The sequence below is a fragment of the Podarcis tiliguerta genome (genome assembly GCF_965153285.1).
Source record: "Podarcis tiliguerta genome assembly, chromosome: 7".
Taxonomy (NCBI): Eukaryota; Metazoa; Chordata; class Lepidosauria; order Squamata; family Lacertidae; genus Podarcis; species Podarcis tiliguerta.
Genome location: NC_139540.1, coordinates 18,428,713 through 18,446,544, shown reverse-complemented (window position 1 = coordinate 18,446,544; position 17,832 = coordinate 18,428,713). Strand labels below are relative to the sequence as shown.

Sequence of the window (17,832 nt, the reverse complement as noted above, 5' to 3'; positions counted from 1 at the left end):
ATAATGCTTATTTTTACATCAGTTAATAATTTTGATACCTCATAAGACAAATTTACTGCAAATTACAGTAAGAACCAAACAGCTTCCATTCACTGGATACAGACCTCAGAAAGCTGTGAATTTATATCTCATTGAAAATGATTAAATGAATGCATTCCAATAGCATTAAAAGTACATTATGTATCTTCAGCTGAAGTGGAGATTAACTGCATCCTAACCTACTCATATTGGGACGTGGGTGGCGCTGTGGGTTAAAGCCTCAGTGCCTAGGGCTTGCCGATCGTAAGGTCGGCGGTTCGAATCCCCGTGGCGGGGTGCGCTCCCGCTGTTCGGTCCCAGCGCCTGCCAACCTAGCAGTTCGAAAGCACTCTCGGGTGCAAGTAGATAAATAGGGACCGCTTACTAGCGGGAAGGTAAACGGTGTTTCCGTGTGCGGCTCTGGCTCGCCAGAGCAGCAATGTCATGCTGGCCACGTGACCCGGAAGTGTCTTCGGACAGCGCTGGCCCTTGGCCTCTTTGAGTGAGATGGGCGCACAACCCTAGAGTCTGTCAAGACTGGCCCGTACGGGCAGGGGTACCTTTACCTTTACCTTTAACCTACTCATCCTGGCTGATCTTGCATAGGATTGCCCCTCAGTTAGGACCATTGATTTCAATGGGTCTACTCTAAGTAAAACTTAGGTGACTACCACCCAGTGAGCAAGTTGGACTTGTGACCTGAGTCAATATAAACACAGCTTCCTCTGTTCTTAAATTAACAAACCCCAAAAGCTTATATGTTAATAAAGGAGAGATACCATCCAAAAGTAAGGTATATATTTATTTTTAAAAAGCACTTACAAGAACAAGTGTACAGCAATAATAACAAAAAGTCACACTGGATTAATACATACCAAAACCAATGGGAAGTTTTATAGTCCATGTACAGTCCAGACTGCTAGGATAGTTCCCAGGAAATCCCGGGCTAAGGATGACTCCGCTGAAGTCTGACATAGAACCACCACACTGTGCTACAAAAGGAGAGAGAAATATAAAGACATAATGCAAAACAAGATTAAAATAACATTGAAAAGTTAAGCTTGCCTTCTCGGTTTGCTAAATACGCAAGTTTTTTTTAAAAAAACATCAAAATCTGAACATTATTTTATGTGACAATGAACATGGCCTCTAACAGAACTCAGGGGGTTGCCAAAGGGGCACCCCGAGCCTAACGACAAGCACTGAGGTATTGGCATGCTGCCAGGTACCCCAAGATTAACAGGTGTTGGTGTGTGTGTGTGTGAGAGAGAGAGAGAGAGAGTTAGAGAAAGAGAGAGAGAGAGAGAAATCTAAAGAGGTGAAACCCATCCCCACCCCCAGCAAATAAAAACAAAATCCAGTGGGAGAATAGAGGATGTTCAGTGGCCATAGAATGGTAGGCATCTGTTGGGAGAGGAGAGAAATGAAAAATGAGGGGAGGTGGGATTGCTTGATTGATTTCATTTCTATCCCTTCCTCTCTTCCAAAGGAGCCCTGGGTGTCTAAAAACAATGTAATAAAAATGATACAATTAAAATATTGTTGCAGGTTCCTCTTGTGCTTTATCTAAAATGTTTCATTGTCTGCTGTTCTTTCCCCTTTGGAATTAAAGTGTTACACAAAAGACATACCTAAGCAAATTGGAATGGGATAATTCCATCTTCTTACTGGTCCAGGCATGCAGGTTATATGTGAATGCCCCTGTAATGACAAGATAAACGTTTTCAAATTTAGCAGTCTACCAATGCAGTTCTGTACTGCCATGACTGATCATTAGAATGATGTTTCCCAGCTCACTTCCTACAAAAGGAAGTATTAGGGGAAAAGCATGCCAGATCCTGGACATTGGAACTGACTAATCAGGTTCATGGGCTTGGACATCTGAATAATAAACCACAACTACCTCATCTTTATCAAGCTCCACTGGAAATGGCAATTATATGGTTCAAATCACAAAGCTGAAGCTCATTACTATACATTTTATATTGCAGACGCATTATGTGAATGCTTACTTACAAACAAATCAAATTATACATATGCACGCTAAATAAAATCTACCTGGAGAGAATATCCTTGATCACACTGGAAAGAAACCACATCGCCAACCATGTATCTGTCTCCAACTTTAATTCCACTGTTGGGGGTCTGAGGTTCAGGGCAAGAGTCCAAACCTATAGCTGTGAAAAGTTAAAAAACTTAACAATGACAAAATAAATTTCCTCCATTATAGAAACTGATCCCCAGACATATACAGCACACAGTTGCTCAATTTGTCAAGCAAGTACACACTGAGATTTATGACAGAAGAATTGCAGCTATTAACTGGTGCTTTTCAGAACCTCAAAGAATGCTTTCCGCATCATCCTGCATGGCAGGGGGCTCCTGAATATTTCAGAGGGTTCTGGGAAGTGTTTTAGGATAGCCTTGCCGGATCAAAATAGCACCAGGTACAAAAGGACGGTAAAGGAGCCAATTGCCAACTATACTTCACGAACCAGACTGTATATGAATGTAAGTCTCCAGCATTCATGGTCTGGTACAGTGCTTCCATCTTCTCCTTCTGCATCCAAGTGAACAGCATCTCAAACACAGACACGAGAAGCTATAGGAGGATTATGTGACCAGTTCTTGGAGCTACTCAGCTAGAGCCTCAGAGCGATTCACAGTTGTTACTGGGAGGAGTGGGAGTGGAGCAGCTCATCTCCTGGGAAGCTAAACAGCGTAGCCTCGCAGCAACAGGAAAGAGTCAGAGTGAAATAAATTGAAATTGAAATACTTTATTGTCACTTGTACAACTTGTATACAGTGAGATTACACGAGCATCCCCCACTCAGCTCTCTTAGTCTTAATTCCCCTCGTTTACTGATGCACACCCACCAAACCCGAAAGTCAGTTGCCCTATTATTATCTTTTCGTTCAGCAGCCTAACAGCCCACGGATAGAAGCTGTTCTTTGCCCTGTTGGTGCAACTAATCATGCTTTTATATCTTCTGCCTGTGGGCAGGAGATCAAGAAAGTGCTGGCCAGATGCAAATACAGTGGTGCCTCGCAAGACGAAAAGAATCCGTTCCGTGAGTCTCTTCGTCTAGCGGTTTTTTCGTCTTGCGAAGCAAGCCCATTAGCAGATTAGAGGATTAGCGCTATTAGCGGTTTAGCGGCTATTAGCGGCTATTAAAGGCTTAAGGGATTAGCGGATTAGCTGCTAAAAGGCTATTAGCATCTTAGTGCCTTAGAAAAAGGGGGTGGGGAGCGGAAAAAAACCCCAGGAATCGCAAGACATTTTCGTCTTGCGAAGCAAGCCCATAGCAAATTCATCCTGCGAAACACCTCTAAAACGGAATACCCTTTCGTCTAGCGGGTTTTCCGTCTTGCGAGGCATTCGTCTTGCGGGGCACCACTGTATAGACCAAGGACATAAGAAGATACTGGTTGGATCAGTCCAAAGGCCCATCTAGTCCAGTGTCTTGTTCTCACCAGACGCCTATGGGAACCCTGCAAACATGAGAGAAGTGTAAAAGCACTTTCCCCATTTGTGTTTCCAGCAACTGGTAAAGGAAAGGAGACCAGGAAGAAGAGAGAAACAGGAGTTATGGGAAGGTTTAGTGGCAAGCAAGGGGACAAAGCATAGTGGAGCAAACATAATAAACAAAAAAGGAGTATAGACTGTTGGGGGCTTGGATTCAGATATAGGGTGGTATAGAAAGTAAATTAACAATAACAATAACAATAACAATACTCCTCTAACTCAGGCAGAGGGCCTTCTCAGTAGTGGCGCCCAACCTGTGGAACGCCCTCCCATCATATGTCAAAGAAATAAACAACTACCAGGAGGCAGCCCTGTTTAGTGTAGTTTTTAATGATTGATATTTTAATGTACTTTTAATCTTTTGCTGGAAGCCGTCCAGAGTGGCTGGGGAAACCCAGCCAGATGGACAGGGTAAATAATAATATTTTTTTAAAAAAATATTATTATTGTTGTTGTTATTATTATTATTATTATTAGGCAACAAAGCCAGATGAAATGAGAACATGGTCCAGAAGATTAAATACTTCTTTACAGTTACAAATTGCAGGGCACTGATGGTGTGCGGTATGTGTGTCTTTTAGGAAAGCATATCCACCATTATTCATCTTCTCATTTAGGATTTCTAATAATTGTCTAGTTATCAATGGCAAGCAAACCGATTTGAGGAGGGTGATTTGAAAGAAGTGAAACGGTATTCTGCAGCATATCCACAGAAATCCCTGTGAGCAGAAAGAAGAGTATGAGTCCCTTTCAGGAGACAAGATTCCAAAAGTGCTTCAGCCACAAGTTTAATAATCATAAAGATCTCAAGTGTTTAAAAATTAAGCATGATGTTTAAATATTCAACGTGAAGGAGTTGCTTCTGGTTGTTAGGCTAGCATTAAAATTGGCTTAAAACTGAATAGGCATCACTTACAAAAGGGTTCCCATGTCGCCCATGTCTGAAAAGCTTGCTTGTAAAGTAACATTCAGCCAAGTCAAATATGCCAATTAAAAATAAAATAAAAAGCCTTTTTCAAATTACAGCTCACATAGTGAAAATTACTTGTAACTATTTGAACTTCTGCGGCTCTGGACTAGGGAAATTGCTTGGAAACTATTTATCTTAATGCTGTTTTAGAGACTTAGCACAGCTGTTAATGGAACCTAAACAACTGAAAGTAACAATCTACTGTGTTCACTTAATAAAAACCTTGTTTAGATGTATATTCAGCTTAATCAGAGGACCATTTGTGGCCTTGCGCGGAATAACAGTATGATAAATTCTGATGAAACCATGCTATTTATTGTGCAGGACTAATTACTTAACCATTTAAACTTGCTGCTTACTGAAAACACATAGGAATTTATTCCATGGTTCAACAAAGTTACAATCCATAACCCATCTGCAGCCTCTATAAGGTTAATCACTATGCGCAGGCACATGGGATGTGCACATTTAAATCATTATTTGGCAAATGGCCTAGCACATTTCACTAAATCTTAGCCGAACCGATCTCGCAGCACAAGTATGAAGATATAATTAAATAAATGTATAACTGCAAATCCTTGGAGTGTGATGGCCTGGGAATCAGATTCAGAGGCTGAACCTGAGGAATCTCAACCTGCACAGGAGTCCCTGCCTCCAGGACCAGCTGAGCCGGGGCTGGGGCTTGTACCTGAAGGGTCCTCACCTGTGCCAGATCCTCAGGAGCAGACACCAGCTGAGTCTGCTCTGACTCCGGAGGTGATCGAGGACCCATTGCCTGCAGGTGCTCCACTCTCAGCCCCGTCAGGGGAAGAGGAGGTTGCCTCTGGGTCCGGTAACCCTCCAGCCTCTCCTGAGCTACAGAGGCTCAGGGCAGAGAGGCGGATGGAACTAAGTTCTTGAAGAAGGAGTGCTCGCCTCCAGGCCAGGAGAGGCGAGTCACCTGTGGACTGGGGCCGCCCTATGCCTCGGGGCAGATAAAAGCCAGCCAGCCCAGTCCCAGGTTGCGGGAGCAACATTGTTGGTAACTTGTTCCTACCTGCACCCTGCCCTGCTCTTCTGCCAGAGTTCCTGACCTCACCTGACTCCTTGCCTTGGAACCCACTTCAGCCTTGACGGACAGCCTCCATACCACACCCTCGACCTCGGACTGGACCATGCCACACGGTAACCCCCCGGGACCAGCACAGGAGTAGGCAGAAAAGAAATGTAACATGCATGCCCACCCCTGAATGCAGTTACAAGGGAGACCTACAAGGGCTTGGCTCTACATGGCAATTTTGAATCCTCTCTTTCCAAAACTATTATCCTTAGCACCACCATCTCACTGTTGGGATTCACAGAATGCTATGTAAGATAATAAGTCTGCAGGCTTGAGTTTGCTAGTTGATGCAACAGGCTGATGCAATACTTTCTGTTATGTACTGAGTTGAATAGGATCCAAACTGCAGCAGTCTGATTGGTCCTAGAACAATAGGATTCAGAATGCAGCAGTCTGATTGGTCCTGGAACAATGCAGCAGTATGATTGGTTGGCAGGAACCACCCAATCATGCTCCAGATAGAAGTGAATCCACAACCTGATTGGCTTACAGTAGAATTCCGGAATTAGCCAATCATGTGCAGCCCATTGTGTAAATAATGTATATAAGGCAGATACTTTGAGGGGACTTTCATTCATTCCTCCTCACCACTATGAGCTGAATAAAGAGCATGAAATCACTTTGCGACCCTGAGTATATTTCACTTTCTATGGAGGTGCTGGGTCAGAATGACTCAGCTGTAATGTGCTGACAGTTGATTGGCTGCCATCGGTTTAAAAGGAAAACCTGCCCAGCAGTAAGGTGGTGGTGTAGAGGAGTGCAGTCAGAGAGAAAGGCTCTTCCTATTTGCCTTAAGGTGCAGCCAGGTACTCTGTCTGACTGTATGAACTGCTTCTGTAGATATTTGTATATATACAGTGTACTTCAGGTTAAATACGCTTCAGGTTACATATGCTTCAGGTTACAGACTCTGCTAACCCAGAAATAGTGCTTCAGGTTAAGAACTTTGCTTCAGGATGAGAACAGAAATCATGCTCCAGCGGCGCAGCGGCAGCGGGAGGCCCCATTAGCTAACGTGGTGCTTCAGGTTAAGAACAGTTTCAGGTTAAGTACGGACCTCCGGAACGAATTAAGCACTTAACCCAAGGTACCACTGTATAGCTCACAATAAATATTACTGCACTGAAGAACCTGGAACTCTGAGCATTTCTGCTAAAGCGCCGCAAAGAATTCGTGACACTCACCCCCCCTCATCCTCCTCTGGTGAAGTATGGATCTCTCATAAAGTGAGTGGCAAAGTTTGGGCTCTCAAATTTCAGTGGCAACTTGTGCAGCACTAAAATCTGGTGCCCCCCAATCTCTCTAGCTCCATTCTACAGCATTGGTGTGCCACCCCAAGCTGGTCATGCTACCCTAAAGCCACCTCTGATAAGGACATCCTGTAACTCTACTCATCTCTGAATATTGAACAAAAGTCTCTTATTCTAGCTAGGGTCATGGTGATGTTCAGTGTGTACACTACCCCACCTAACAATACTACGAAATCCAGCATTTACAAAACTGTGACATGTCAGCTTCCATTTAAAAAATGATTTCCCACCACGGCTCAGAAACAGGGTTATACAAACCTGTTTTTATTGGTTATGGATACACTTCTTGGGCCATTCCTTTGAAGCCCAACTTTGAAAAGTGACTGTCTCAACTGAGGAGGAAGGATGGGTATGACTCTGCATCCAGGATAAAGGAAAAACTCAAGCACTTCAGATCATAGCTGTCAACTTTTCCCTTTTCTTGCGAGGAATCCTATTCGGAATAAGGGAATTTCCCATTAAAAAAGGGAAATGTTGACAGCTATGCCTCAGATTTTAGCAGTTATTCTCTGCTTCCCTTTCAAATAACTTCGGCCTCCAAATATTACACGGCAATATTTTAATGCATTTCAAAAATAATAATAATCTATATATCAATTTAAAGATCTACATATCAGTTTTCCCATACTCAATGCAGTCTGCATCCAAATGTAATTAAACACAATTCCACCTTTTAAAATCAATAATTAAACATGGAATACAAACAAAAAATCCTAAGGCAGCCACTGAAGAAAGTCTGAGCAGCCTACAAATTGCTTCAACAGTTGAAAGCCTTCAAAAATACACAGATCTCACAACATCCCTAGAAGATCACAAGAGGATAAACAGTCTTTAACTGTTATTAAGGGGCTGATTCCAAAGCCTTGGAGGAATTACGTAAAAGCTTTGCTCTTTCCAGTGCAAAGCAGGGCCTGATCAACTACAAGTGTGGCAAGGATTCATACAGTCTCTAAGGTACATTGCTCCCAGGTCATGAAGGTTTTAAAACCCAGGTGGGCAAGCTGTGGTCCAGGGTATTCATGGTTAGTTTACATAGAACACTTTGCCTCTGGCTCTGGCTACCTCATATGTACCCCATAGATTAGGTCTGGGAATATGAGGCCCAAGAGAGAGAGCGAGAGAGAGAACAAGAAGCTTCTTCTCCCTGGTTTAAGGGTAAACACCAGCACTCCAATTTGCTTCAATGGGAGCTAAAATTGCAACCAAATTGCAGGTGTGGATTGGAAGTGAACTTGCAGGCCATGTGTGTGAAGTCTAAAGGCCCTCAAACTTCTGTTGCTCCATACTAGGGTACTGATCTTGATTGGGCCCCTCAGCTGCTATTTCTGAAAAATAAAAATAAAATCTGTGTACTCAAGCAACATGTTCCATGCCACATATACCAAAGTATATGTGCATTTTACCAGCTTCTCCACAAGAATATCTTGGGGGACTTTGTCAAAAGCCTTACTGAAATCAAGATACACTATGTCCACAGCATTCCCCTGATTCACTGAGCATGTAACTATCTATCTATGTGTGTGTGTGTGTGTGTGTGTGTGTGTGTGTGTATATATATATATATATATATATTAGATTCATCTGGCATGAGTTGTTTTTGACAAACCCATACTGGGGTCTTATTTTCCACAGCAACATTTTCTAAGTGCTCATAGACTGACTGTTTAATTTTCAATTCTTAGACTTTTCCTGGTATCAAAATCAAGCTCACCAGTCTGTAATTGCCTGGGGGTCTCTCCCCCTCCCCCTTTTCTGAAGATGGGGAAACATTTTCCCATCTCCAGTCTGCAGGAACCTCACTATTTTTCAAAGAATTCTCAAAGTCTATAGACAAAGATTACATAGTGCTGAGTTATGGTTGCTTTTTTCACCTGCTCTCCTTTTCTGAAGTTAATTGTTCACAAATACCCTTTTAATTATTAATACAGCCTTTTAAAATGAGTAATCCCAAATGAAACTGGAGGAAAGCATAGTTAGGCTACATATTTCTTTAAGCAATTGCTTACTCTTCCATTTTTTGAGTCATTATCTCTATTTATATGGATTTTTTTTGTCAGTTACTGATTGTTAAAGTGACAGATATTACCTAGTTTGTAGCGCACACACAGAATTCATATACATTTTTGTCTGAATAGATAATCAGAAGAGCACATAGTAGATACAGGGATATTAATATAATTGAGCACCCAATAAATCTCAGGATACTATCCTGCTATTCCAATTCTCCACCTGTAACCAATTAATTAAAAAGACAAAAAGCTACGGGAAGCTGACGAAGAAATGAATGTGTCAACCCACCCCCACCCCACATGTTTCAGAGAAAAATCTACAGATCAGGTCATCTTGGACAGCAACATTTATGACATACCATAATGTTCGAGAGTTCCTTAAAATCTTTCTTGAATTTGATTGCATAAAATTGACTCTTGCAATACCATAACGTGGGAGATTGTGGTTGTCATGATCAGGCTTAGTGCATGATTACATATATGTATATATGTTTACATGCTTCCCAAAAAACCCCCAAGTGGTTTATCATTCTTCATTGTCTAAAGGCTTTTTATTGTCATTTAAAGGTAAAGGTAAAGGGACCCCTGAACATTAGGTCCTGTCGCGGATGACTCTGGGGTTGCGGTGCTCATCTCGCTTTACTGGCCAAGGGAACCAGCGTACTGCTTCTGGGTCATGTGGCCAGCATGACGATGCCGCTTCTGGCAAAACCAGAGCAGCGTACAGAAATGCTGTTTACTTTTCCGCCACTATGATGTGCTTTCGAACTGCTAGGTTGGCAGGAGCAGGGACCGAGCAACGGGAGCTCACCCCGTCGCAGGGATTCAAACCGCCGACCTTCTGATCGGCAAGCCTTAGGCTCTGTGGTTTAACCCACAGCGCCACCCACGTCCCTTTTATTGTCATTTACCATGACAATAATCACCTTGCCATGGAAGACCGGGTTTTATAGATATTCACTCTATAAATTGTCTTGGCCAGGCTCTATCGTCTTTAATTTGAGCATGTATCTGCAGTTCAGCTTCTGGTATTTTGGTTTAAGTACTGGAGGTTCCCATAAAGATGGAGCTTGAGGCTTCTTCCTTGGATTATCTCTGAAATCACCTGACACATACTCACAGGATCACTAGCTAAATGTCTCTCGATATTCTCCATCCCCATTCCCTGGAAAGGATAATATATGGCCCTTGGAATGTTGAGAGCCTGAAACTCCTTTCAGTCTTTAGCATTTACTATGCTGGCTAGGGCTGATGGGAGTCTGGACTCCAAGAGCAACTTGAAGGGAAGGTTTCCCATCTCAGTTCTACTCCTTTACTTCCTGATCAGATCTCATGTATCAGCTGACTGTCCGTGTCTTTCCTAAGGAGGTAGCCTTATACAGATCTATCTAGCTCTACACTGATCAAGGTGTTAGGCAGAGATCCTTCACATCACCTGTCATCTGATCTTTGTTTAACTGGAGATGCTATGGATTGAATATGCAACGCAACTGCTCTAGCGCTGAGCTGTGGTCTTCCACCATATTGTGTTCTAAAGCAACAGTTTTGGCATTGTCCACAGTTGTGACAAAGATGGAATCAGTCTGTGAAATGTGCAGAGGAGTGAAATTGTTTCCATTCTATTTACTATCAATTGTTCAGCTGTCAATCACAGGTATGCAAATAAGTACTCTAGGCACCTACAAGATATATTCCAGGTGCAATGACTGGAACAGTTACTGAGATCAATACATAATGGTGACAACTCCCTGAAATCTCAACACTCTTTTCCTCTCCTCCTAGCTTTAAAACAACCAATTACTCCGATATCTTTGGAAACACGACAGCAAGGCAGTAAAATGCAAGGTGGAAGAAGAGGATTACATGACAGCAGATGAAACAAATACAAATACACATCTCTATCATAACTACTGCTATCGAACATCCGAAATTCAACACTTTCTGGTCACATTGCAAAATGGTTGAGGACTGAACAGGCAGTAAACAAAAGCCAGTCAGATATACTGATAACAACACTTCAGTTTGTGGCTCTGGTCTTCCTGAATTTATTTACTTATTTTTTAAAAGATACAAAAACCTTTACATTGACGTCCAAAGAACCTGAAAGATGTCATCTAACACTTTCTTCCATCTATATTTCCCCACAACCATCCTTCTAAAAGCTGACAAAGGTGGTAAGTCCTAACAGGACTGAGGTCAAAATGGTACTTCTGAGAAACAATAGGGAAGTGTCAGGATGCTTGAGGCAACTCCGAGGTTTCTACAGTAGTAGAAATATTCTGTTAAAACCTAAAACAGCAATCCGACAAAAAACATCCCAATGACGTTCCAGCACAGCGGTGAACCTTGGTGTTCAAATGTCAGTGTCGTCCTGGGAGATGCCAAAATCTAGCGCCCCCCGCCTCTTGTCTTCCATTGGTGGTGGAACTGCTCTGATGGCCCAGAAGCTACACCAGGTGCACCCTCTAGAGCCACCTCTGTTCAGCATGTTCAGTAGAGACAAAATGAAGACTGACATTTGGAAAAGAAAGAAATGGAAACCGTGGTGGGCGAGGGGATGCCCTTTTGGTTCTCCCATTTTGATCACTAATCCAGTTCCGTAGTTGCCATCTGTTACAGGACAATTCCAAAGTAACCACAGATCTACAATATTTTATAGGGAAATAATCTTTAAATTGTTGACAGAATTCTATTTGCAAGAGGTCATTCCACCTTAAAGGCTGAATAACATTATTTGTGGCAGCAAGAGAAGCACTGGGTAAGCCAGAAATAACGACAATAATAATTTTTAAAAGACAAATTGACACCCAATCCGGTTACGCTAGCTCTGTCAACTAGATCAAGACCTGAATGGTTTGAAGGCAATCCTTTGTGTCTCCAAAACTATCCTGGCTTACACAAGCGTAACATATATCATATGTACATTACCTGTATACTCCAAATGGAATCCAGCAGCCGACACACTAATATCTGATTGAAAGTTTAGGTACAAGTTGTTGGATGTACTGTTGAGAAGTGGAGGTATTGTAGTTCCTGGGGGAAATGAAAATAGAAGAATATCATGTTAGTACTGTGAGTAATACAGCTTTTACGCTCCTTGGATTTTGTCTTGAAATCTTGCATGCACGCACAAAATCCAAACATTCTCCGGTTTGTAGAATGACTCCATCTTACCACTACAAAGTAACTGTAAAATGACAGAATGATAGAATTGTGGAATCTTTTGCCCAATGTGCAGCTTCAACCTACAACCTTGATATTAAGAGTCTCACGTTCTGCCAACTGAGCTATCTCAGTTGATTTTACTCTATTGTATCTTCTGAAATTTTGGCTATAATCACAAAAAATATAGCGGCAAGTGCATTTGGCAATGGTTCAGGGCAAGCATCAGATTTCAGCAGCTCCTTTGCAAAAGGCTGCTAGTGGACCACTGGTACATCTGCCATGTTCAACAATGCAGCTGCCCAGCAGTTTTTCTTTGTCTTCCACTACTCCTGCTACAGCAGCAGCAACAGCAACAGCACCACTCACCACCCTCTCTACCAGACCCTATCAAATCTATAGCCCTACAGGCCAGGGCTTTGCATTTTAGGTACATTAAGATACTGGTACATATTTAGGTACATTAAGATACTGGTGCTGGAGGAGACTCTTGAGAGTCCCATGGACTGCAATAAGATCAAACCTATCCATTCTTAAGGAAATCAGCCCTGAGTGCTCACTGGAAGGACAGATCCTGAAGCTGAGGCTCCAATACTTTGGCCACCTCATGAGAAGAGAAGACTCCCTGGAAAAGACCCTGATGTTGGGAAAGATGGAGGGCACAAGGAGAAGGGGATGACAGAGGACAAGATGGTTGGACAGTCTTCTTGAAGCTACCAGCATGAGTTTGGCCAAACTGCAGGAGGCAGCGGAAGACAGGAGTGCCTGGCATGCTCTGGTCCATGGGGTCACGAAGAGTCGGACACAACTAAATGACTAAACAGCAACAAAATACTGGATAATCACTACTGTTTGAAGCTGAACTTGGCTCCCATTCAAAAGTGGCATTGTTGCCCACCATAGCTAAAATGGCCGTATGAGATCCCAAGCACAGAGCGTCATGAGTGTTGGCACAGTCAGGTAAGAAAGTGAGCGGGGGAAGGAGAAATTTAGAGCCATAAATTATTTCTCTTGCGTGGCACTGGAACTCAGCTTCAAGTCCTGTTTCTACTTCACACTCACTTTAATATCTGCCTGTACTAGAGCAGGAAATATAGGTTGTGGTTAGGCTTGAGCAAGAATGGACAAAAGGGAACAAGCAGAACAAAGGTCAGAGGTACTCTGCACATGCCCACATTCTAGGGAAACACACATATATGAAAAATGGGAAGTTAACATCTAGGGACATGAGTCACAGACAGCACATGTGGAGGACATTTGGGTGTACACATGGCCAGAGGCCATCATGAAAGAAAGAGAAAGGAGTGAAGAGACAAACAACCTGTATAAGATGGAATAGAGACATGTCAGGACACAGCTGTGAACTCTCTTTGACTGTTCCCCTGCCTCTGAGTTATGAGCTGGAGAGTATGGGATCCTGGGCCGACTGATCATCATTGCCACCTTTAATCACTACTACCCTGAGAATGTAAGAAGTGTTTTCTCTTCTTTATATGCTTGTGTGAAATTTTGTGCATGTATCTTCAAATAAAACTCTTGGTGATGGATAATAACCTCATTTGTTCTGTTCGCATCATAAGCCTAGCAGCTGACCAAAAGCTGCACAGACCAGGTAAAAAGCGACAGGGAAGTTATGTAGGACCCTCTAGGCTAAAAGTCTGGTACCAAATTTAAAAATTCCTAAAATTAAATTCTTAGAGGGGCCTTTTTAGCTCCTGGGACTCTCCACCAGTGCCCACACTAGCTGACCACTGATGATGGGCCTGAGTTAGCGGGAGAAAAACAAATAAGACCGGGTATTAGTAAAGCAGAAAAAGGCTAGAGTATGGAAAATTCAGAAAGGCTACATGTTCCAGAGGACATTAAATACTGTTGAGATTTTGGACAGTATGCTATTTATTACTTATAGTATATCAAAGGAGTGGCCGAACCATGACTGGAACACTTCAGTAATCCAAGCTGTTCAACCAGGCATCACATTCAAAGAGGCGGCAATTCAGATCAAGCAAGAGATATGACCTTATGCCTTCCATCTACACAAGAGGACTAAGGAAACCCTGAAGGGAAAATAGATGATGAAACAGCAGCTCAATCAACTGAACAAGGTTCCTAGGGTTCCGGGGCTAGTTTGGAAGAGGAAAGGAATGAGAATAATGATATAGCTAGTAATGGGGCAAGGAAGAAGAGGATGCATTGGTGACTATGGTTTTGTATGCAGAAAAATCTTAGATTTAGACACTTCAGTGGATCCTGGATATTGTGTTATTTGTATTCAACTTCCATCCAGGTTGCGTAGTACAAAATCCATTAAGAGCCAATTGTTTTTTGAAGTCTAGTATTGGTAAACAGGATCTGCTCTAGACGACAAATATTGGAAATATAATTCACACCACCCTGCACTCACAATATATGTGATGTGTAGCAGCAAATGGCAATACAATACGTTTTAATGCAGACATCAATATATGGTAGCACCGGGTAATGAAACCCCAGAAATCTGGCATGCAGCTTTGAATCTCTAACTCGTTCCAAAAGATGTATTATGTATTACATGAACCCAATTCCATATCTTTATAGCTGGCATCTTCAGAAGTGGCACAGGTTGATTGTTTATCATAAAAGGGAGTACCAGAAATGTAGTCATTCTTTCTATTCACCTGAATAGCTTCCAAGCCTCGGAGCATTATTATCAGCACCATCATAAAAATCCAAAGAGTCCCAGTTATGCTCAGTTGCAAAACTTATAACCTGTACCTATGAAGAAGAAAAAGTTAATGGCAAAATTATGAGAGAATTCCAAATTCTACAATTTCCGCAGATTCACAACTATCATAAAAAGTATATTTTGAGCAGCTATACTTTTTGCAAGTTGTGAAGGCTTGCAATGAAAACTGGGTTCAACTAGGCATGCAAGGAGAGTACCTCGTATAACATCTAATACTGTCCTGTTATCTCCATTTCTTCTGACATTGTAACATCCACCTGTTCTACAAAGTACTGGTATTTGTGCTTGCTGACAGAAGTTAGCAATGCTTACCTAATAATGGTGGACACCCAAAAAGTTTTGCCCTGCGTGAAAGGAGAGCTAGATGTATGGTAACAATGAGATTTCCAACCACATGTTCACTGCCAATAAATAAAGTTGGGACACATGTATGGGTGAAGTAGTGGGAAGAAGGGGTGCTTCAGTCATCCCTTGTTCAGATATTTTGCCATATCAACCACTGTCCATGGACACTTTCACCACTAGACTAGATGACATGTCTGGAACCACCAGGAAAAGAAGAGTGGAAAAAAAGGCAGTGAGGAAGGTTAAACCATCCTCCTTTGCTCTCCAAATGCTTTGCTATTACCAATTTGCACATCAATGGCAAACATGATTTGGAATCTTCTCTTCCTTGCTGAATGTCTGCTTCTACCCGGAGTGATGAAATTGGGCCAAGTCTCAGTAGGTAATAAACATAAAATAATAGAAACAACTTCAAATAATGGTTACACACACCCCTGGACTCTATATGCTTTTTCTGTATAGTTTTTGCGTACAATTAGCCGGGCTTTTAAAAACGAAACAAAACAATGTACAAGCAACCAGGACATATGTGGTCATTCAACGCTTGAGGTGGTTCAACATGGGCAAACCTCAAGTGGGCCTACACTACCAAATTATGTGTAAAAATCCATTTTGAAAAGAATTCTCCTCCATTCTTACAACTAACAGACACCATAAAGGCCAACGAAGTTCTCTAAACTATGCTTATTTCTATATCCTGAGTTCTGGAATAAGGGGGAGAAATAGTGTTTCCAGTTAATTGGGTATTTCTCACTGTTAACGAACTGGAAAAAAATGTTAGCTTTCTGAAAATAGAGTGGGTGGGAGGGTTTGTCAGGTCTTCATATAACTTAATTACATAGAGATTCTGCTGTGTGAAATATACTGCATAAAGGAGCTGAGGATGGTCACCCCCAGTTCTAAATATGAAACTGCCTTATAATGAATCATGCTATTGGCTCATCTGATCTGGTACTATAATTGCAACAGCTCTCTGGCCAGGGTACTTCACAGTCCTGGTACCTAACACTTTTTTCTTTCTTTTCAGAGATAGAAGAGATCAAAACTGGGAACTTCTTACACTCCTGTGCAAATTAATTGAAACGAACAATGTAGTTTATTGTACAAAACTCACATTAGTAACAGATACGACCTCCACTATTTTTAAGCAGAATGTGAACACGGTTTGGCATGGAGTCTACTAGTTTCAAATAGTCACTGTTGATTTTTGGATCCCTGTACTACACTTGAATCAGTGCCTGAATGAGCTTCTACAGCACGGAGGCAACTTTTGCACGTAGCCCACAAATTCTCAATGGGATTTGTGTCCAGGGAATTCCCTGGCCAATCAAGTACCTGTATTTGCTACTCTGTCATTTCTTCACCACTTTCAATGTGTGTCAGGTGGCTAGGTCCTGCTGTAATATCCCAGTACTGTCTTTCCCAGCTCTGGAATAACTATCTTTCGTAGAACCTCAATATATTGTGGCGAGTGCATCATTCCTTCTATTGGCTGCAGGCTTCTGACAACGTAATGATCAACTGACTTTTCATGTTTGTTTTGAGTACAGGATTATGAGTAGGTTAGAAAACATGCTTTGTTTCAATTAATTTGCACAAGGGTGTAGGGTCACACGGTGAAAAAGAGGTCAGAACTCCTGCAGCCTTGACAGTATTTGCAGAAGACGTAATTTTACCACTTGTAGCTAGTAAACTAATGGAAGAGTTCAAGAGTGCTCCTCTGACCTCACCTTCATGCTGCCAGTTGGAGCCTGGCAGGGTTTTGGATCGTGCAGCTAAAATGTCATTAGTTCCAGCACCTTAAATTACCTTTCATATATTATAGTTATAAAAACTGTTAAAATTGTTAAAATTTTAATCTTGATATACTAAAAGTAATATTTCTCAACAGGAATGTCTCTCACAGTAAATTGCTCCAGGAAAAAGGTTTATATCTATTGTGACAGTTGTTAATTGCCTGGTTTGGTTTGAACTCTTCATGCCCTCAGTTCTTCCAGAGATGAGAGCCTATACTGATATCAGAAGAAAATTCTATGTGTTCTTACTTGAATTCCAGCTCCTTCAGGCACTGTGATCTTCCAAATACAATTCAGATTGTTGTCATAAGGCTCAGGATAGCCAGGGGACAAAATGGTCCCTTTGCGCTTAGTTAAAATTCCTCCACAGGGCACTGGAAACAAAGGCATAACATGTGGGAAGAGGTTCCCCTGTATTTCATTCATCACAGCAGGGATAGGTTGTAACAAAACCTTACAGAATCACAAACTTGATTGATCTGAACAGTTTTACAGTATGATCCTATAGTTCAAGATGGCCTCAGGAAAAGAAAACACAGCATTACACCCACCCGTCCTGGCTTGGATGATATTGCAAGACTCTTAAACTGTTCTAACACATCTGATATATACACACAATGGCTGAATCTGACATTTACACTCAACAGGTATCATCCACTTCTGCTAAATAATACATTCTGTATTCATTCAGGTTCTATATGTGGGCTCAATGAGAATAGGATTAAGGAATGGTAAAATGTACTGTCTATTGCTCTCCCCAGAGTTAACAATGCAACCTTAACCACATCTACTCAGAAATTAGTCTGACTCAATGCAACAGGGCTTACTCATAGGGTTACGGTTGCAGTGGACACTCTTGGAATAGGGGACAT

The 17,832-nt window shown here is 41.9% G+C and overlaps 1 protein-coding gene across 4 annotated transcripts in view; it reads right to left on the bottom strand.

Moving 5' to 3' along the window:
- The window catches only part of CSMD3 (CUB and Sushi multiple domains 3), a 568,382-nt gene that overhangs the window by 92,025 nt on the left and 458,525 nt on the right, over positions 1–17,832 (bottom strand). For all 4 annotated transcript variants that reach the window (XR_014513736.1, XM_083450329.1, XM_083450330.1 and 1 more), the window contains 6 exons: positions 17,210–17,334; positions 14,752–14,848; positions 11,861–11,965; positions 2,077–2,195; positions 1,650–1,719; positions 894–1,010 (listed from right to left, as the gene is read on the bottom strand). Coding sequence is in view for 3 of the 4 variants with exons in the window: in XM_083450329.1 (XP_083306455.1) it covers positions 894–1,010; positions 1,650–1,719; positions 2,077–2,195; positions 11,861–11,965; positions 14,752–14,848; positions 17,210–17,334 (633 nt within the window). In the remaining variant the exon portion in view is untranslated. The remainder of the gene's footprint in view (positions 1–893; positions 1,011–1,649; positions 1,720–2,076; positions 2,196–11,860; positions 11,966–14,751; positions 14,849–17,209; positions 17,335–17,832) is intronic.